Raw genomic sequence first — 22195 nt, forward strand, 5'->3', positions numbered from 1 at the left:
CAACGCAAGCACACCTTCCCTGCCTCAAGTGACCTGAATTAATTTGGGGCTGATTAATGTGTCACAGAATATTTTTTTAGCTGGCACCTGCTTCCTTAGTGCTTCCTGATTAGTGATCTTTCGCACTTGCTAAGTGCTTTCATTGTTGCAAAATTAGTTAAAACACCTGCCCTGCCCCAACTGACAATAATGAATTAGGGGCTGATTAATGGATTTGAACTTCCAGCCTGGCTCCTGCTTGTCTCCCTTAGCTGTAATTCAGGACCTTTGTGGCATATGTGTAACTATTCTGAGGTTCAGAGCAGGGTCACATAATAGTTGCACCTGGCAACTGAACTCTGGAGGGGCCCCTCAGGAAGCACTACAGGAAATGGCTACTAATGATGAGCCTGAACTTTTGAACCTGGTAAGTAGTTTCAGTTTTGCTAAGATCGTATTTCTGCAATTTTGCACTTATTCGCGGGGCGCGAAGTTGTACTGGGAAGCCGCGAACTCACGCGAACAGTGCGAGCAAAATCCGCTGCTCGCGGATTTGCGGATTTTGCGGGAGATTCGCGAATCTCGCGGATTGCGAATTTACCGAAAATCCGCAAAATCCGCGAGCGAAACGGATTTTCCGCCCATGCTTACCCCCACGTTATTAGTAAGTCTGTTAGTGCACCCAGTTGGAGAGGGCAAAGGCACAGTAGGGCACCCACGTGTGGTGACCTATTTTTCTGACAGACCGCTTTGATTTTTTCTCTACTTATTGTTATTCCTTGAGAAGACTCACAGGATTGACCCGCTACGGAAACAGACACTAAGGCCTTATCCGACAGATTACGGTCAGCATCTAGCTGGACTAAAGATGGATCTTCGCCAACATCCATAGATAAAGTTTGGAGTATAGGAACGGAATTCTGTACATGTTCCGGCCTTCCAATGAATGTCTCCTCTCAGTCAGTTTGATCTCAGTGGCAATGGCCCCAGTAGCCCTTTGCAGGATCATATCAATCGAGGTAGCTTTTTTGGGGGGGGGGGGGGGGGGGCAGATTAGCTTGAGGCCCCCTATACATTTCCGTATACTGGGCTCTACTTGTTGGATCCAAAATAACAAATGGATAGGGGTATTCACCGAGGCAGAGGAGCAAATTTCAAGAAAAAGGCCGAGGTGATGGCCCAGCCCTTTCTGGGTGAGGATGGGCACAAGTCTGGGTACATCCCGCGCTGTGGTCAGCATCCGCTATTCTTAAGGGCTCCTGCCTATCTAACTGCCTGTTGGAGGGGCCCAGCTGATACAGCAGAATGCTGTAGCTGGGAAACTAATCTAGCTGCCTCAGCGGAACTTACAGCAGCTCCCATGGTTGCTAGCTGTCAGTAATTTCCGTTCAAGATCCAATCGCTGAAAATACTAATATTCTAGCTGATCATATAAATCTATTAGCATGGCACTATTGTCACACCTATATCAAAAAGGACCCCCTGAATCTGCTAGACGTTCCTAGGACGGGGAAACAATGCTTAAAATAGTAACAATTCCTAGGCAGCTTAACACCTGTCGTAAATCAGGTCTTGCACATACAGAATGATAGACAGGGACTCAGTGTACCACAAAGGACAGTTAAGAACACTTCATTTTATTCATACATATATTTAGTATTAAGACAAACATCACGACATCAGGTACATGACCTTCATCTACTTAGATTTAGTGACCCTTGTAGTATCTTATCATATGATGTTTATATGTGTGTCTTTTTTGTACTTTTGTGTAATGAAAGAACATTAAATGTATGGTCAGATTGTTTTTTTGTCATGTACCTGATGTTGTGATGTTTGTTTTAATACTAAATATATGTATGAATAAAATGAAGTGTTCTTAACTGTCCTTTGTGGTACACTGAGTCCCTGTCTATCATTCTGTATGTGCAAGACCTGATTTACGACAGGTGTTAAGTTGCCTAGGAATTGTTACTTTTTTAAGCACTATTCTTACACCTATCCACAAGCCTCTTAATCTGTACAAACTAGACAAGACTAGCCTCAGTTCCAAAGATTCTCACCAGCTTTGGATTCTTACTCAGAGAATCTGTATTTTAGAATGCTCAACTTCAGACATTTTTCGGATTTTGAAAAGTTCTGAAATATGGTTGTACAGGAATGCTTTCCAGCCACTTAATATGCATGGCAAGATTCTGGAAGCATGACCCACTATCTTAATGCTAAACCCAGTTAACCTGCTGCCTCACATTAAGACGTTGGTGTATTTCGCAAGAAATATAAATAGTTTAGCTAGTATGATTTCAGTTTGCCATGTGACTGAGAGGGGCAAAGCAAAAACTGTCAAGAAAACCATTAATGCCGAGCTGTTTATTTTATTAGAGTCTCTAAATGTGGCTGCCATTTATCAAGAAACTTAAAATCCATGGAACAGGTTGAGCATGGCTCGGACTGTGATGGAGAGGATTGGTGGAAAATGGTCACAACTACAATAGCTTGAGATGCTGAAGTAGCAGTCCTACATGGAAATTTGGTTATGGATCGGTAACAAAGGAATTTTTGTATGCAATGTTAGGTAGTGCAGTGGAGTCTCCAGTTGGGTTTGAGTTGTGGAGCAACACAGTTTCTGAATTGCTGGCTTGGCATTGAATATTTGTGTTTTTGTGTTGCTTGTATTGCACTCGTCATAATACTGACCCTTTACATTGTGCAAATCTCAAAAGTAATCATCTGGTGCTTAATTAATAGATTGTGTCACCAAACTCAGTGTTACTCGTCTCAGTGACATTGAAAGGGAGAAATGTTCTGTTGGTCTTGCAGTGTTTCATTCTTGAAACCATATGTTAACCACCTTGCTAAAGTTAGCAGAACACTATATTTCTAGTTGAGAGTTCTGTTCTGTGTATCCTCCTTTTAAATAAGCTGGACAAACTCTCTGTGACAATGATTCCTGTAGGAGACTCCAGCACTAAAAACCTGGTTACATTCAAATTGTAAGCTTTGTTCAACTCTGTGATCTACATGTTATGCTTGTCTCTGCAACAATTGGCTATGTTTCTAAATTCTGCTATTTCCAATGGAATCATGTTAGTATTGGTGATGCAATAATGCAGTACCTGTTGTATCTAACTTTATTATCATATGGCTGAGTAATGCTTTGTGTTGATTTTAAGTTACTTATTAGGTGAATAATTATTTATCTCATATATTTATTTGATGCTATTAGACTTTTCAGTAGTGCAGTGCCTGTTTGGTATCAGGTTGGAATAGGTATGATTTATTCTGAGAGTTTTGGAATGTCTTCATTGGAAACAGTGTTGAGAGTGAGCCATACCTCTGATAGAGCTATTCAGTGAGTAAATAGTATGTCACCTTGACTTAGTTTTCTGCTGCTTGGCTGTCATTTTAGCTCTTCTGAATAGACCGTGGTTTCTGATAATTTGGATTGGGAGCCATGAGTTCTGTGAGTGATTAAAAATTGCTCCTGTCATCTCAGATTTCTGACTAAACGTGAGCAGAAGCTGATGCAGAGACGACAGCATGCTGAGGAGCTGCTACAGTGGAAACGCCGCCTTGATGCAGAAGAGGCTGAAATCAGACGCATAGAGAAGCAAGCCCTTGTAGGATGGGACCGCGAGCGTCTCAAGCCAAACATGTCTTGGAAGGAGCCAGAGGAGCCAAGGACCGAAGGCAAAGGTGAGTTTTTATAATTGGTATTAGCATTGTCCCCATTTTTCCAAGTGTTTGTGCATGTAACGCTGAGGAAATATGTATCCCTATAGAGTCCAACATCTAGTGCAATGTGGAGCCTCCAACCTAGGTGATTTGCTTAACTAGAGTGAAGGGAATCTTGGAAAGTATACTATCTCACGTGAACCGTAGACTCCAGTACAGAGAAGGCATTGGAGCAGATTATCAGTGGTTCTCACAACCTCCAATGCTGGGATTGGATAGCATGTACAGTTTGTCTTGTAGTAGTGCCCTCTGAGGATTATATTTAATGTTTTGGTAGAATGTAGGGCACACGCCTAGTTGGAGGATAAGATTTCCTCAGTCAAGTGACGTTTACCTTTAAAAAATGAACTGAGATCTTTATTTTCATGAGGCTGTTAAAATCTAACTCAATTCCAGCTCTAGAAATATCTAGTGGAAGGCCTCCTCGCTCTCCATTATGACAGTCTTTGGTCCATTGTTAGAAAATGTTCCTTCTGCACCAAGAAGTGGTATGCTGATTCTTACACTTTCCTACTTTGCTCTTTGACAGGGTACATATTATGACCACCCTATGACAGTACACATATTATGGCCACAATGAGTTCACAAAAGGTGGAGCAAGTAGTTTACAGGACTTGCCAAAACTATCTATTCGAGGCATGTGTGCTGTAGATAAATAGGCTTTGCATACTCCTGCCATTTAGTGTTGTGTCCGGATGTTTGGAAGTTGTTTTTCTTCGAAGAAGTGTTTCCTAGTCACGAGATAAGGTAACTCCTCCTTTCGGTGATAGTGCGCATGGTCATCTACTCCATTGTTAGATAGTTTTTTTCCGCAATCAGGTTCAGATGTGTATTGCTTTATTCTGGTTTGAAACCATTGTTCAGGTTCCCCTTGACGAGCAATCCTCTATACAGTATTGTTTCCGTACGCGTTTCTCACTTCTCCACTTACAGTTTTGACATCAGAATCGATTTTCGATCGGAAAGCTTTGTGTACGGCCATCGAGGCCTAACCGCTCGAAGTCAGCTCTCCTTCAATGGATCAGACTCCGTTTAAATTCTGTCCTCGATGTCGCGTGAAGTATCCACGCACCAACTCACATTGTGTGCAACTTGTGCTTGTCTCCCTAGCACAAAGAACAAACCTGCGACGCTTGCATATTGTTCGATAAAAGAAGACTCTTCGCGATCATCGGGCTCGACGAAGAGAGATGCAGCACCAAAGCATCGAAGACACACCAGATATCTTTGGTGAAGATTCCGGCCAAGAAGACATTGAGGCATCAGCGTCAAAGGAAGAGGAAGCCTTCTCAGAGCAAGACTCAGACTCAGTGCTTGAAATAGACCTCGAAGCCGAAAAACTGCCGCAGGGACAAGGTGACATGCGTACCGAAGACCCATTGCCCCCACAAACTCCAACAAAAAACAAGGCTTTGGCACCAACTCTGCCTCCTGGCCTAGGTCGGCACTGAGATGATGTTTCCGATGCCCCGCCTCCAGGCCCGGCTCCAAAACAGCCGTCAAGCCTTCTGGCTCGGTACCGAGCATCCTGCTCAGAAGACACGCTTGGATAAGAATTTCAGGATATAAACCTGAGGTCCAGCAGTCAATCTTTAACACACCCTTTGATAAGGAACACCTGTTTGGTCCTCATGTAGATCAAGTGTTAGAGAAAATGAAAAAGGACACTGAGGTAGCCAAATCTATGGGAGCGCTCCGGTCTCCGTCCAACAGAGGCTCCTTTTGTTACCCTTTTAGAGAGGAGGGTCCAAAATCCCATCCTCAGATCAAAATACATCAACTTATAAAGGTAACAACCAGTCCTCTCCGGGGAGGATATAGAGGCAAAAACTTTAAAGGTTTTGTAAGGGCAACACACCCATGTAACTCCTCTTCCCCCAAAAAACTGTCTTGCACACGCTTCCCCTGATTACACCACACCTGTCGGGGGAAGACTTCAGCAGTTTCAGGGGCGGCCTTAGGCATGTGCACCTGCACAGGGCCACCAAACCCCAGGGGCCACCACTCCAATATATATCCTTATTATAATAATCCACTGAGGATGGATACATATTTGCGTGGTGACCCCTGGCAGGGATTTGGCAGCCTCCGGCTCTGTTCCACTTCCAAACACCCTGACCCCCCCTCTTCACTGGCCTCCGCGCTCCGCCCGGACCCCCTCTTCCGGGGCCCCCTACCTACTCTTCCTGCCCAGGGCCGCCATGAGCCTAGAGCCGCCCCAGGCATTTTCTCCCCATTTGGCAGTCTATAACAACAGACAAATGAGTGCTTGGAATTATCCAACATGCTTATTGCCCGGAGCTTATTAGCAATCCCCCAAACATTGCACCTCGATCTCACAAGTTGTCTCCAGCACACATACACTTTCTAGAACAAGAGGTCCAGTCCCTCTTACTAAAAAGAGCAATAGAGCTGGTTCCAATACAGTACCAGGGCTCAGAGGTTTACTCTCTGTATTTTCTTATCTCCAAAAAGGACTGTTCCCTAAGAACTGTTTTGGATCTCTGAGAGTTAAACCGTTATATATGGTCAGAGCACATCTGAAAGAGACACGTTAGTGATAGATTCCTTACCGTCCGTCAAGGCCTCATTAAACCGCAGCAGAGGCTCCATGGAGCATGACTGCGGCTTAAGGACCTCAGTGAGGAGATTAGTCCTCACGGCTGCGACGGGGAGCTCAAGGCCCAAGGCCTTGGCAGCCCTCATCAACACCACACCACGTGGTTGCTACTCCCACTACTTCCTGGTACCCAAGAAGGGCAAAGGGGGCCTGCGCCCTATCTTGGATCTGAGGAACGTCAACGGCTTCCTCCGGAAGGAGAAGTTCAAAATGCTGACACTGGCTCAGGTCTTGACTGCCCTAGACCCGGGAGACTGGATGGTAGCGTTGGACTTGCAGGACGCGCATTTCCACATCCCCGTCCTGCCGGCCCACCGGCGTTACCTGCGGTTCACGGTAGACCTCGAGCACTTTCAGTTTACTGTGCTCCCCTTCGGCCTTACCAGCGCCCCACGGGTGTTCACGAAGGTGATGGCGGTGGTCGCAGCTCATCTGCGCAGGTTAGGGGTCTCAGTCTTCCCCTACCTAGACAACTGGTTGTTGAAGGCGGGCTCGCCCCAGACAGTCGTCAGCCACCTCCAGACTACGGCGGATCTCCTGCACCAGCTGGGATTTTCCATCAATGTGCCGAAGTCACACCTGTGCCCCTCTCAGAAGCTCCTTTTCATGGGAGCGGTTCTCGACTCGGCGCAGTTTCGGGTTTACCCGCCCGAACAGCGGGTTCGGGATATACAGGCTCTGATCCGATCTTCGGCCCGTTATCCCGAGTTTCGGTCAGGTTGACGCTGCGGCTTCTGTGGCTGATGGCCTCCTGCATCCTTCTGGTGCATCACGCACGGTGGCGGATGCGGGCTCTGCAGTGGGACCTGAAGTTTCAGTGGGCCCAGCACCGGGGCAACCTGTCCGACCATGTCCTGATCTCGGAGGGCACTGCGAGACAGCTGCAGTGGTGGCTCACGGACCGCGATTGGGTCAACAGCAGATCCCTCTCCCTTCCCCAACCGGAGCACGTAGTTGTGACGGACGCGTCCCTCCAGGGCTGGGGAGGCCACTTGGGAGAGGCGGAGATCAGAGGACTCTGGTCTCCAGCGGAGTCCCGGCTCCATATCAATCTGTTGGAGCTGCGGGCGATTCGTCTGGCACTGAAGGCATTCCTCCCGTCTGTCCGAGGGAGTGCAGTGCAAGTGTTCACAGACAACACCACCGCCGTATGGTACTGCAACAAACAGGGCGGAGTGGGGTCGTGGACCCTTTGCCAGGAGGCTCTGCGCCTCTGGCAATGGCTGGAACATCAGGGCGTGACTCTGGTGGTTCAACACCTAGCAGGTTCTCTGAACGCCAGGGTGGACGAACTCAGCCGTCGGTGCTCGATGGATTACGAATGGCGTCTGAACTCGGACGTGGCGCAAGGCCTCTTTCTGCGATGGGGAGAGCCTTGGTTAGATCTGTTCGCCACCGAAGAGAACGCGCAATGTCCTCAGTTCTGCGCGTTGGAATTTCCAAGGCGGCACTCGCTCGGCAACGCTTTTCGTCGCGAGTGGAGCTGCGATCTGTTGTACGCCTTTCCGCCTATACCACTTCTGCCCAGAGTGCTGAAGAAGATCAAGCGCGACCGGGCATAAGTCATCCTTGTGGTTCCGGACTGGGCACGAAGGTACTGGTATCCCGAGCTACTCAGTATGTCAGTCGATCCCCCGGTTCGTCTGCCTCTTCAGGAGGACCTTCTGTCGCAGCAGCAGGGGACGGTCCTCCACCCGAACCTGTCCAGTCCCCACCTCCATGCTTGGAGATTGAGCGGCGACAGTTGAGGCCATTTGACTTGCCTCCTGAAGTTTGCAACATCATTCTGGCAGCCAGGCGTCCCTCCACAAAGTCGGTATACGCCTGCAGGTAGAACAGATTTGTGGCATGGTGCACAGCAAAGGCTGTGGATCCCCTCAATGCCCCTCTCTCGGAGGTTCTCCTCTTTCTTCTCTCTCTTGCCCAGCAGGGCTCTGCTCTGGGCACTATCAAGGGCTATCTTTCAGCTCTTTCAGCCTTTCTGAGGCTGCCTGACCAACCTTCTTTGTTCAAGTCCCCTATCGTTAATCGATTCCTGAAGGGCATCACTCATACCTTCCCTCCTGTTCCCTTCGTGATGCCTCAGTGGGACTTGAACTTGGTTCTAACGTTTCTGATGTGCGCTCCCTTTGAGCCACTTCACAACTGTCCTCTTTGCCTTCTTTCTCTGAAGACTGCCTTTCTGGTAGCCATCACCTCTGCCAGGAGAGTGAGTGAGCTCCAGGCTCTGTCTTGTAAGCCTCCTTTCCTTTCAGTCCATCCGGACAAGGTTGTATTGCGGACAAGGCCCTCCTTCCTTCCCAAGGTAGTCACGGCCTTCCACATTGGGCAATCCATCACGTTGCCCACCTTCTTTCCGCCTCCGCACCCCTCGAGAGAGAGGAGGAGAGGCTCCACCGTCTGGTCCCAAAACGTGCGCTCTCATTTTATCTGAACCGCACACAGCAGTTCCGGGTGGATGATCAACTCTTTGTTGGGTACGCGGGCTCTAAGAAAGGGAAAGCGGTGCACAAGCGGACCATCTCCCGGTGGATTATCTTGTGCATCCAGGCGTGTTACTCCTTGGCTAAGAAGGAACCCCCTGCTGGGCTCAGGGCTCATTCCACTCGAGCCACGGCCACTACTACTGCCTTGGGCCGAGGTGTGCCCTTGCAGGACATTTGTCAGGCAGCTACGTGGGCCTCGCTGCACACGTTTGCAAGACACTATTGCCTGGACAGTCAAGTCCGGAGGGACGGCTACTTTGGCCGTTCCGTCCTCCAGGAATTTCTGGTGTGAATATTGGTTCGCAGACCCACCGCCACGGGGATGGTATTGCTGGGGTATCTATTCTAAGGTAAGGAATCTATCACTAACGTGTCTCTTTCAGATGCACAAGTTACTACTTGTGTAACGATATATCTGTAAGAGACATTAGTTAGTGATAGATCCCTTACCGACCCACCCATCCTCCCCGTTCTGCGAACCGATATCTAGGGTTAAGGTCATCCCCTTTCAGGGTCCTAGTTTCTTGGCACCAGGGTTGGTTTTTTGTCATGGCTCTGCGCTTCTGGCGCGGAAAAGCTGTGACTAAGAACTGACGTCAGCACGCGGAGGCGGCGTCTAAGTACTCCGACGACGTCATCACGGCGCCCACGACGTGCAAGGGTACTGCTACGCAAAAGTTTCCGGATCCAGTGTGACGCCTGGGGATATTCTAAGGTAAGGAATCTATCACTAACTAATGTCTCTTACAGATATATCGTTACACAAGTAGTAACTTGTGCTTTAACATCGTGACGCTTCAACGGGTACTCCCACTTTTACAAAGGTCAGATTTTATGTCTACTCTAGATTTAAAAGATGCATATTTTCATGTTCCAATTCATCTGGCTCTTCGCAAATACCTCAGATTTGTGATAGCAGGCAAGCATTACCAGTTCAAGGTGCTTCCCTTTGGAATGACTACAGCGCCCAGAGTTTTTACCAAATGCTTGGCAGTAGTCGCTGCTCATCTCGGAAGACAGCAGATTAATGTCTTCCCCTATCTAGACGACTGGCTTATCAAAGCCAGCACTCACCAGAACTGTCTTCAGCACACACACATCACAATAAATCTACTTCATCAACTGGACTTCACCATCAATGCACAAAAATCTCACCTGCATCCGTCCCAGATGCAGTCTTATCTAGGAGCCAGTCTAGACACAGTCAAAGCTCTAGCCTCTTCCAATGTAGCCTGAATACACAATATTCAAACTAAGATCCTACATGTTTCAAACCAAACAAACCTTACCAATTGTACCCCATGCAAGGCTTCACATGCGCCCCCTACAAGAGTGCTTAGCACGTCAGTGGAATCAATTACAGGGCCTATTGACCGATCAAATGTTGGTAGACGGCCGTACCCATCGCTCTTATCAGTGTTGGAACCCACAAAACGTATCAGCAGGCTAGTTTGTCATCGACCTTGTTACACAGATCCTGCTCACAGCAGACACCTCTCTAACAGGTTCGGGGCTCATCTCAAAGATTAAACAATACAAGGCCTCTGGTGCAACCAGTACAAGGTTAACAGCTTTTCAAACTCCCCTCATAGCCACAACTCTACTAGTCCGAACGGACAACATGACAGCAATGTATTATGTGCAGAAACAGGGAGGGGGTGTCCGGGGGGGGGGGGGGGGGGGAGACATTCACTGTCAACACTCGCTCAAGCCATTTGGAATTGGACGATCCATCACAAGATTTATCTTCTGGCAGAACATCTCCCAGGAGTAAACAATCAAATTGCTGATTTCCTCAGCAGAAGTGCGCAGCAAATTCATGAGTGGGAACTTCACCCCCAAGTTCCCCTTCCGAACTTTCAACAATGGGGGGTTCCACAAATAGACTTATTCACCACAACCGAAAACGCAAAATTTCCAAAATTTGGCTCCAGGTTCCCACACCTGCTCTCAAAGGACAATGCCCTATGTATGAACTGGTCAGGGATATCTGCCTACACTTTTACGCCACTCCCGCTCAGTCCATGGGTGTTTCGGAAACTCAGGCAAACATCCTAATTCTAGTCGCTACCACATGGGTGCATCAACCATGGAACACCACCCCGTTGGATTCGTCACTAGTTCCACATCAAAAACCTGCACCTTACCTCTAGTCTCCTCACACAGAACCATGGAGAAGTCGGACATCCAAATCCCCAAAAACTGAATTTAGCGAGCTGGCTTCTGAAGTCATAGAGTTTGATTATTTAAGTTTACCACCAGACTGTATGAATATTCCACAAGATGTAAGAAGGCCTACCACCAGAGCTTGCTATGCAGACAAATGGAAAAGATTTGTTGTATATTGCAATAACAACACAATTAATCCTTTAGATGCTTCTATTCAAAACATTATTTTTTGCTTGTTACAGTTACAGTGAACAGGACTGGCTTATATGTCTATTTGTTTGCACCTTGCAGCAGTAGCTGTGTACTTACAAAATGGGCAACAGCTGTCACTATTCAGAGTTCCCATAATCAAGGCCTTCATGGAAGACTTAAAAAGAGTAATACCACCAAGGCTTCCTATGCCCCAGTGTGGAATCTCAACATTGTTCTTACAAGGCTCATGGGTCCACCTTTTGAACCATTGCACAAGTGCCCTTTACGGTTCCTCTCATGAAAAGTTGCTTTCCTCATTGTTATCCCACCACTGAGGAGAGTTGGTGAGCTACAGGCATTAACTTTAGCATAACCTACCTTTCAGCTTGTAGGGGAGACTTAGTGCCACCGGGGTGTGATGGACCACAAGACACGATATTAGGGAGTACGTGACTTCTTTTCTTTTTCTCTAAGATCAAAGTAGGTGAGGTAATCTCGGATTACTGGTAGGATGGTTGCACAAGAATGGGAGACAGTCTCTCTTCTGGTTTCTTGGCTCCGGGACAGGATAGGCTGGGGTCCTCCGGGGTTCTCTCTGTCTTGCTTGGACACACGTGACGGGCGGGGAAGGGAGGAAAGGAAACAAAAAGAACAGGTCGGGGTCAGTAACTGTGCTTGTGGGTTAGGATTTTTATTGTGCTACCGTCACCTGTATCTACGTGTAGGAGGGGCCGTGAAGGTCCTTACAACCTGAATCACCACCACTCAAGTGCCCTCCCTCCCCACACCTCTCCACCACCCCCACCAGAACGATCCCCCGAGGGGTACTCGCCTTAGGCCACGTCCCGTTTCCAGGACCGTAGCGTCGGGACCGGGGGCGTCTTCTCCTCCCTTCGGCCCACCGGCTTTTGTCACAGTAAAGAATACACTCTCCTGGCTCCATCTTGTCTGCTTCTCTTCCCTCTCGCTTTCCTCCGCTCTGTTCTCATTTTCCTTCACTCCGCTGCTGTCCTCCACGTTCACTGCTCTCTGTCCTCCGACATCGCGCCCGGTCTCCTCCACCTCTGCGTCTTTTGTGCGATCTGCCGTTTCTGTCAGTGTCTCTAACCCACTCGCTCGAGCCACAGCTTGACTGCTGCTACTTCCGGTATGGGTTGAATCGGCACAGCCTTCTCCCACTTCCGGTCCGCTCCGAGGTCGTCCTCCTCACACAGCTGCACAAAGATCGGATAGTTCTCCGCACCAACCCTAAATTCCTTTCCAAAGTAGTTTCTGCTTTTCATATAAATCAATCGGTTGTTAACAGTTTTCTTTCCTCAACCTGATTCTGTGGCAGAACGCATCTTCACACGCTTGACGTTAAAAGAGCTTTACTGTACTATATAGATAGGACAAAAGACTTTCGCAAAACAACTGTTGCATTTGCTCCATCACAGGGGCAATCCTATATCTAAATCTGGTATTGCCAGATGGATTGTTAAATGCATTCAAACATGCTATGCTAAAGCCAAAAGAACTTTAACCATATCCCTTCGAGCACATTCCTCTCGCAAAATAGAGACTTCTGTGGCCTTTTTAGGTAGCATTCCTTTAGCTGACATATGTGAAGCAGCTACATCGTCTACATCACACACATTTACTAAACACTATTGTGTGGATGTGTTAGCACGTCAACAAGCTAATGTAAGCCAAGCATTACTTAAAACACTGTTTCCGACAACTGCAACATCTACAGGTTAGCCACCACTTTGGGAGTATACTGCTTTGTAGTCTATGCAAAGCATGTGTATCCACAGCACACATTCCTCAAACGGATAATGTTACTTACCAAGTAAGAATCTGTTCCTGACATGTAGAGCTGTAGATTCACATGCACCTGTAGTTGTTGCAGTTCTTCATTATACGCTTATACGCACGGACATCTTTATACTACACTTACTCCATTCTCACCCTCTTGCGGGAAACCAATCTAACAATGGAGTCTGACCATGCGCACTATCACCGAAAGGAGGAGTCGCCTTACCTCGTGACTAGGAAAGACTTCTTCGAAGAAAAACAACTTGCAAACATCTAAACCCAACACTAGATGGCAGGAGTATGCAAAGCATGTGAATTTACAGCACTACATGCCAAAAACAGATGCTTACTGGGTAAGTAACATTGGGTGCCCTGACATATGGTGCTAACTACATGCAAGTTTGATAGCAATGACAGGCACAAAGCAGGGACACTTATCAAGATTTCTCACAAAATAAATGGAGATTCTGTGACAATTTTGGTGAAAGCAGCCATGCTAGCATCAAACCAAGTGATCGTGGTAATTGCAAATATCAGCAGACCTTCCCACCATCACTCCAGCCTCGATCCTTCTATCTCTTCCTGGATTAGCTTTAGATTTAAACTTCTCGTTTGCTGACATGTTTAAGCATTTGCTGAGGTTTTAAACATGCCACTTCCATCTGTTGCTGTGTCCAGTGACCCTTTGCTGGACATTTTACACCACAGTCAGTCCGAAGAAGAGCCAGTGCTTCCTTATGGCGAAGCTTTATCTGACATTTTGTTAGAGGCCTTGGCCAAACCCAATATGGGCCCTCGTATTGAGCGTTCCATTCATTTCTCATAGACATCGTCTGGTCTTTGATAACCCGGCCTCTCCTACTCTTCAAAGCTTTGTGGTTCAGACTTCTTTGGCTGCACAAAACATTGGTTCTCTCCGCCTATCCCTCCAGATAGGAAGGCTAAACGACTCGATACTTGTGGTAGGCACGTTTTTGCCTCCACCAATTTGGCTTTGAGTTTCAACCAATACTTCTTGTGTACACGCTCGTTTCAGCTGTGCTTTGTGGAATTCATTGGCATCTATATTACCATCTATTCCGGAGAAAAGTTGTGCCGCTCTTGCTCCCTTGATACGTGATGGGCAGCAGGTGGACAAACTTCTTATACTTAGCGGTATGGATACCACTGATTCAATCGCTGGGGCTATAGCCTCCTCTGTAGTGCTCTGTTGCCGTGCTGTTTGGCATGCCCTTTGGTGGTACTTATCTGTTTGGGGCGCAGGTTGATTCACCTCTGCAGCGGTTTCGCAACAGCAGAGGTGGTGCGGAGCCTTAGTTCTGTCTTTATTTCTGTCTAGCTTTTTCTCTCCCCATTACTAGGTGGTATGGGGGAAGTTGGTCTTTGATTTCTTACATACTATGATACATTCTTGATAGTGTCTTTACTGTTGTTCACTTAGTGGCACACCCAAGTGTTATGTTCCTGTTTTCTACAGGTATTATTGTTTAACACTGTCAAAGACAGGTTGTTTCTTTTGTGAACCCTACTGGGGTTTAGTGCCTATTGTGTACGTTATTGTTCTCTGAGGATGAGCTCCATGTTCAAGAGATTTTTTTCATATGGAAAGAGAGAATACCTATGTACCGGCTCCTAAACTTCTTATGACCCCTAGGGAATGGATATATATACGTTTTATACAGAGACTGCGAGTGTTTTAAAACGCTATAATCATCATTTATACGACCTTTGCAGCTTGGACTAACTTATTGCTATACAAGTGCATTGTGGGAGTTGCATGCGTTTGCATATCAGCATGCAAGGTCATGTGTCAATATGGATTTAAGACTTTCCAACCAAGTGCTTTTAGATATGACTCACCTGTGAAAAAGGCTACATGGGACAGCCGAAACGCGTCGGGAAAGGAATGCTGCCAGTTTGTTTGAAATAAATGCCGGTGTTCTGCAGATTTGGGCTTCCCGCAACTTAACAACTCAGGGGATTTCTTTTGGGCATCTTTCATTGCCTTTGAGTGTTGGATTCCCCTTTGAATCAAGAGAGACCATGTCTCTTCTTTCCAGTCTATGCAGTGGCCTCGCTAATAGTTCTGCAAGGGTTTTCTTTGTTAGTTGTATCCTGCATTTATTTAGCAAGAGGACTCTCTATGCAACCAAAGAATCTCCATACGTGTACTCCTCTTTTTGTTGAAGTTGTGCGTACACGTGGCCTAGGTGTTACTACGTTATTTTTTGATAGTTTCTTATGTCACATAATGGTTTCATCCATTTTGGGTGACTTCTTTGTTTATTACTACTAGTTTTTGCAACGTTGTCATCCATCTTGGACTTGGATGTTCTTTTGAATTTGCTATTTCATATGTGAATTTCCATGCAAATCGCTTTTATCGTGCTCCTTATGGTGTTTGATATTCCACCTTTAGGGCCTAATTCTACAACTATGTACCCCAATCTATTATGGTTTGCACTTCTTTATGGAAGATGCGCTTTTTACCTGTATACCAGGATATACTAAGGACTGTCGAAATAATACCCTTCTACTTGCTCTGTTTTAGAGGTTTTCTACTTCTATGTGACATTTTCTCCCCTAATTAGCCAATTTATCTCTTGTTCAGCTTGTATTTTATCTGTAGGTTGTCTTTTTGTTGTTTGGTTTTTGTTCCTGTGGGGATACTGACCACTTATTGCAGTCGAGTAGGGGAGGTAGCTAGGTGGAGTGCATGTTTTGCATGTGACTGCCAGGTTCAGTCTCTGGCATTTCCATTCATTAAATATTTAGTTTTTTCCTCTAATCCTCAGTCAGCTTATGCTATGTCTGACTTGTCTTGTTGTTATGTAGACCGAATGGATATCTTTTTCTGAGATTTCCAATATTGAATTTTCCTTCAATTGTCCTTTTTAGGCCAAGTGATAGCCCTATTTTCATGCTTTCTTTTTCTTTGTGAGTTTCTTCAAGATTATAGTCTTTCCAGCCTCAATAATAGCTCACAGTTGGTTGATTGGCATTGTTTTTAATGCTTACCATCCATTTTTTTTGTTAAGGGATGTTTTCTCTCTTTCTCTTTACCAATTATTTTGGAACTCTGCTCCGGAGTATTCAGTTCCATGCTACTTGTTCTCTTTGGACATCAGCATGGTGGGGACTTTGGTCTGTAATTGAGATGTTTACAATACATGACTGTAGGTATATACATTTATCGATATAAAAGTGCTATATACATATGTACATTTTTATTTGTGTCTTTGTATCTTTTTTGACACGTTTATGATTGTCAATCTTGTATACAATTTCAATTTGAGAGCGAGTTTGAGTTTATCTTGTGTAAATGCACGCTCTCTCGCTTTTGAGGCAGTGCTACCTTCATTTGGCATTGTGTATGCACTTGCTCTAAATTTTCTTTTTTTTGGAGTCCACACTTAGTGGTCTTCACTCTACCTTTGAGTGTTTTTTTTTCTGGAACCAGTGTTACTTACTCAGTCCTTGTTCCTGAACGGTATTCCCGAATTTCTGGTGCATACATTAATCCATGCTTCTGTGTGGATGTGTTCTGGATCTCCTTTCTCTGTTTTCTCAGAATAGGTTTCCCTTGAACACGATTCTGCTTACAAAAAGGGATATAGCTTAGTGACATTTGCTTTTTCTGCTAGGATTCAAGGTTCCAGCTGTCAATATGTCATCTGTGAGAAAGTGCCTCTTTTGCATGGTTAACACACACTTTTTGCCTGCTTTTGATGTGGTTCCAAATGTAGTGCACTGAGTCCCTGCCAACCAGATCCCCTGTGCCAGTGTGCCTTCCCTAAAAACAAATCCCTAATTGGCCCTTTTGCCCTTTGTAAATCCCTAGTAAATGATACTCTGAGTACCAAGGGCCTGGGAGCTGAAGTGTCTCCTGGAACCCTCTTACTGGGTCCATGCCACTGCCCTTGTTGCTTGCATGCCCCTGTGAGGGAGCAAACGACAAAGTCGACATGGCACCCTGCCTGGGTGACATGCAGGGCCGGACTGAGAAGGAACCCCGGCCCTGGCAAAGTGCTCGGTCGGCCCCCCAGGGTGGAGGTTGGGGGTGCGACCGAGCTCTTTGCGGGCCGGTTTTCGACCGATTTTGTTACAGGGCCGATTTTGCAGCTATGCTGCGAAAACGGCCCTGTAACAAAAACGGCCCTCAGGGGCCCAAAACCGGTCCCCACGCTTGCGGCGCACCGGGGAATTGCCCGGTGCCCGCAACGGCCAGTCCGGCCCTGGTGCCATGCCAACTAGCACTGCCTGAAGGCATAGGTACATCACTCCTCTAGAAGGCCTCACAGTCCTAAGGCAGGGTGCACTATACCACATGTTGAGGGCATATCTTCATGAGAAAATATGCCCCCATAATATTGAGGTCCATTTCCTAATATTGTAAGTGTCAGTGAAGCCATTGAGAGTACATGGGATGGAAACTCAACAACTAGAGTTCCACAGCACCATGTTGGCTTCACTGAACACAGGAGTGTTTGATAACGTACTACTCCTTTCAATAAATCCACACTGATGCCAGTGTGGTATTTACTGTGCCATGTACTCAGAGGGCAATTCAGAGATGCCCACTGAAAATGTGCCAACCCTAGTGTGGTCTGTAACCAGCTGTAGGAAGCAAGCAACCACCAGAAATGTTTCCGGACCCCTTGGTAGAGAGCCCCTGCTCTCTGGGACCAGAAACAATGCACATCCTGTGCAGAGGTGTTATGCCTCCTCCCCAGGATGGACCGCGGTTCGAAGAGGGGAGCTTTAAAGGCCTGCTGCCTTTCTAATGCGACCCCCAGCCTCAGCTGCTAGCAGCAGATGGAGACTATGGTTTAAATCCCACCTTTGAGCTGGAAAACTAGCTGGGAAAATTCACCTCTGCCAACCCCACCTCTGCCAACCCCACCCCTAAGGTAGAAGAGACGAGGTGAAGCATGACTTTCGGTCCCCACCATCTTGAAGATGGGGAGACCCCTCCAATAAGAGCTAGGTATGTGCCTCCTCTCCACCTGAGGATGGCATATTAGAGGGAGTAGTCATCCCTGGTAAGGTGCCCATTGGCCATACCTTCTACTCCACTAAAACACCTCCTAAATTTAGTGTTTAGGTGGCTCCCCAGATCTAGAAACTAGATCTGCAACGAACTAAGTGAAAGAAGGCGACCCTTCAGAGAAGATTGAAAGCAACACCTGCCTTGGCCCCAGCGCACTGGCCTGTCTCCAGCTTCTGCGAACCTGCGACCTGTCTAGCAGCCAGCGACCTCTGAAACCCCTAGGAGGATTGCTCTATTTGAAAAAGACTCCAATATCCCGTGGACAGCAGACCTGTCCTGAAGAAACACACTGCAAGGACCCCGGATCCAGGCGGATCCGCGTCTCCTTCCTACTCTGCACCCAACGTCCATGATTCGAATCTGAGTGGCTCACCTGTGCAGTGAAGACTCCCCAGCGGTCCAGCATTGGCTGACCTCGTCCTGATCTCCACATTGGTGCCTACAATGGGAATCCATAGGCTCCCACTGACCGCGACCAGCTCTAGTAAGACGATTCCGACATCAAAAGGCACCCCTGCACTCAAAGCCCCTGGACCTTGGTGAGCTGAACCAATGGTGCCCCTATGACCCCCTACATCCCAACTTACCTCTGCTGTCGTTGGTCTTTCTCTTGTAACCGCTGGTGGCATGCCTACAACCTTTGTCATAAGAAGAATCCCCATTGAAAAGCATTGAGAGCCTGATGTCGAAATTGCACCCTGCACCCGGCTGCCCCTGTGTCGCTGGTGGTGTATGCCAGATGCTGCTTTGTAGCCCTAACTTTGCTTAACCTAACCGCCAAAACTTGGCGCCTACAAGCAGTGTGGCACGCCTGTCTCCGTTGGAAAGCATTGGGCTGAACTCCGATTTTGACCTCTGCACCTGGCAGCCTTGTGCTGCTCGTACTGATGTTCTGGTACTCACCTGACCCCTGGCCCTTGCTGACTTTTGTCTCCGAAGCCTGGGATTGTAAGTGCAGCACGTAACTCTTTAACCACAATATTGTTTTTCCCATAGGATAACATTGGACTGTGTTAAAACGTTTTTAAGTATTGATTTTTCAAACTGAAAAGTATGTTTAATTAAAAACGTACTTACCTTATTACAAAGACCTTGGTCTTAAAATAAAATACAAAGTAGTTCTTTCTAAAATTGGTCTGGGTCTCCTTCTTGAGTCGTGTGTCCATTATTGATCATTGTTGTGCAACAAATATCTTGCACTCCTCTGTGTTAGGCCTATGGCTGCTTGCCCACACTACCACTAATCGAGTACTTTGGGTATTACATTGAGCCCTGTACACTTTTGGGGAACCCCTAGACTCTGTGCACGGTATTACCACCTAGTGGCAATATCATATACAGAGCCAGCTTCCTACATCACCACATTTGGAATTCTAGAATGTTTATTATAACTTTCTCCATGGCCCTCTGACACAATGTTGTGTCATTGCCATAATCACGTTTTTTCCATTACATCCAAGGCTTTTCGTGGTTCTTGCCAAAGTAGTTATGGGGAGATATTGTTTCTTCTTATGTAACTTCTTACACAAGTCCAGCTTCCATTTTAATTTAGACCGGCTAGTTCTCTTTGACAACTTTTGGTAGGATCAGTTTACAGACCCTCCTCCGGGTGGGGTATAGCTATAGCATTTTATTAAAAATGAAAGAAATCTCCGGTTAGATGTCTCTATCAGATGAGCAAGTTACTTACCTTCGGTAATGCATTATCTGGTAGGGACATACTCTAGCCGCAGATTCCTTAACACCCGTCCATCTTCTCCACTCTGCGAACGGTCTATAGTAATACGGTTACACAACTTCAAGAACCCTGGTTTCTTTCACCAGTGGTTACTGTCCTCATTCTGTTTGCTTTAGGTTCTGGGTTTCCTTTCCAAGCAAGGCCTTTGTCTGGGTATTACCATGTCTTTCATTAAGACTTTGTAACTATTACTAACCAAAATGTTTTAACCCTTTTTTGGCACGTTGTTACCACAGCCAGTTTCTATTGTGGCTCAGCGTGTTGGTGCGAAATCAGGTCACAGAAGAATTATTATTATTATTATTGTGAAATTTATAACGCGCTCAGTTACCCAGGGGCATCCCGGCGCTGGACACAGCGAAGGAAAAAGACTCAAACTCAGCCACTACACCGGAAACAGATGGGTCTTGAGGAGTTTCCTAAAGTGCAGGATTTTAGGCTCTGAGCGTATCTTAAGGGGCAGGGAGTTCCACAGTGCCGCCACTTGCACCGAGAAACGCCGACCACCCGAACGAGCTCTTTTAACTCTGGCTGACTGAAGCAGGTGTTTTTGGTCAGAGCGAAGAGCCCGTGTGGACTTATATGGACGTGCCATATTAGTCAAAATGGAGGGGCCCCTCCCATGCAGGATTTTGTGTGCAGTGCTTAAGGATTTGAATTTCACCCGCTCCTTAACAGGGAGCCAGTGAAGAGTTTTCAGGGCCGGAGCAGCTGATTGTGTCCTAGGGACCATCATCAGCAGTCTAGCGGCTGCATTCTGAACCTGTTGGAGGGTCTTAAAAGTCGACTCCGGGGCTCCAAGGAACAACGCGTTCCCATAATCGAGTCTAGACAAAACAAGACCACGGATCAGAAGTTTCCTAGATGAATCAGGGAGCAACGGTAACACCTTGCGAGCTGACCGCAGCAGGCCAAAACAAATCCCCGCTGTCTTCCTGGCGTGTGTCCTGAAGGACAGATCTTCTTCCAAACTGTTGTCAGTTCGTAATCGGGCATTTTATATAGATTCTGGTGATGTCAATGGCATGGTCAACGTCGGGAAAGAGTCGCGTGACACCGCCTACTGATGCGCAGATGTACTGCTGTTGAAAAATATCTGGATCCGGTATGGCGCCTGGAGAGAATTGAAGAGTTAAGGGATCTGCGACCAGACTGTCTCTACCAGATAATGTGTTACCTAGCCTAGACCAGCACCAGCTGCTCAGGGAGGAAGTGGATTCTTCCTTTACCAAGAATTGCATCACAATCCATACCTCCACAACAATGAGGACTGGAATGTACTTGCTGTATTTCTTAATCCCCCAAAAGAATAGGACCCTGTGCCCTCTCCCCGACATTGTGCTTCTCAACCACTACTTCCTGTCATAACACTTCAGAATGACAAGTCTTTAGGATGTCATCCCTCACCACATGACAAGCCTCAACCAGGAAGGCACCTACTCTCATCTCCATTCATCCAGTGCATACCTGCTGCCTAAGGTTTGGAGTAAGTAGCCAACACTTATCAATTCAAGGTGCACTAAGTGCTAGCAGTGGTTGTAGTGCAGTGCAGTGTGTTCATGTGTTTCCTTATCAGGAATGATTGGCTGATCAAGCAAGGCAGCCAACTGCAATGCCTAGAACACACTCAGACTGCAGTGTCGCTACTCCACAGTTTAGGCTTCACAGTGAACACCAAAAAGTCCCATCTCCCTGGGAACAACGTTCAACCTAATCACATGAAACGTTTACCCAAACCGAGAGAGGGTGATGGCATTTTAAATGTTGCTGCTTTTTTTTTCAGCCAACTTGCCCATTACTTGTAAAAATAGCAATGTAACTGATGTCCTTATACATAGCCATAGTACTGCATGCACAAAGAAGCAACCTTAAAATCAGTGACTGGTCAGGCAGTGGTTACAAGCGATATGTCAATAGGAAGATCTAATGTTGGTAGGAGCCAGGTATCTTTTAATTTCACTGTCTATCACTCCTGACCTCACTGACACTCACTCCATCATCACTCACATAGTACTCACAATTAAAAGGTGCTCCGGCGTAGCCGCTTGTCGCAGCACTGCCCCGTCCCGCAGCGGGGGCGGGAAGACCCCGATGATGAAGCATGACACCAAGGGCCCTTTTGGTGTGTGAGGGGTATTTTAACACACTGAGTGTATTCCAACAACATCGGAATATGTATTGTTTATTTGTTTCAGGTGGTCTCTGTTGATCATTTAGGTGTGTCAGCGAACTGCAGGCTCTGGCCATGGAGAAATCTTTCAATCAAGTTCACAGTGGTAGAGTCATTCTATGAGCTAATCTGTTTCCCTCCCAAGGCAGATCCCCCTTTCCATATTAACCTAACTATTGAATTACCACATTTCTTCAACCACCAGCATCAGTAGCCAAAACAGCACTGCACACATTAGATGTTAAGCAGGCTTATGTTT

General features: G+C 46.7%; 1 protein-coding gene across 2 annotated transcripts in view; it reads left to right on the forward strand.

Moving 5' to 3' along the window:
- The window catches only part of CEP350 (centrosomal protein 350), a 1459870-nt gene that overhangs the window by 1147857 nt on the left and 289818 nt on the right, over positions 1-22195 (forward strand). For both annotated transcript variants that reach the window (XM_086955422.1, XM_086955428.1), the window contains one exon: positions 3476-3675. In XM_086955422.1, the coding sequence (XP_086811548.1) occupies positions 3476-3675 (200 nt within the window). The remainder of the gene's footprint in view (positions 1-3475; positions 3676-22195) is intronic.

The sequence above is a fragment of the Lissotriton vulgaris genome, chromosome 1_1 (genome assembly GCF_964263255.1).
Source record: "Lissotriton vulgaris chromosome 1_1, aLisVul1.2, whole genome shotgun sequence".
Taxonomy (NCBI): domain Eukaryota; kingdom Metazoa; phylum Chordata; class Amphibia; order Caudata; family Salamandridae; genus Lissotriton; species Lissotriton vulgaris.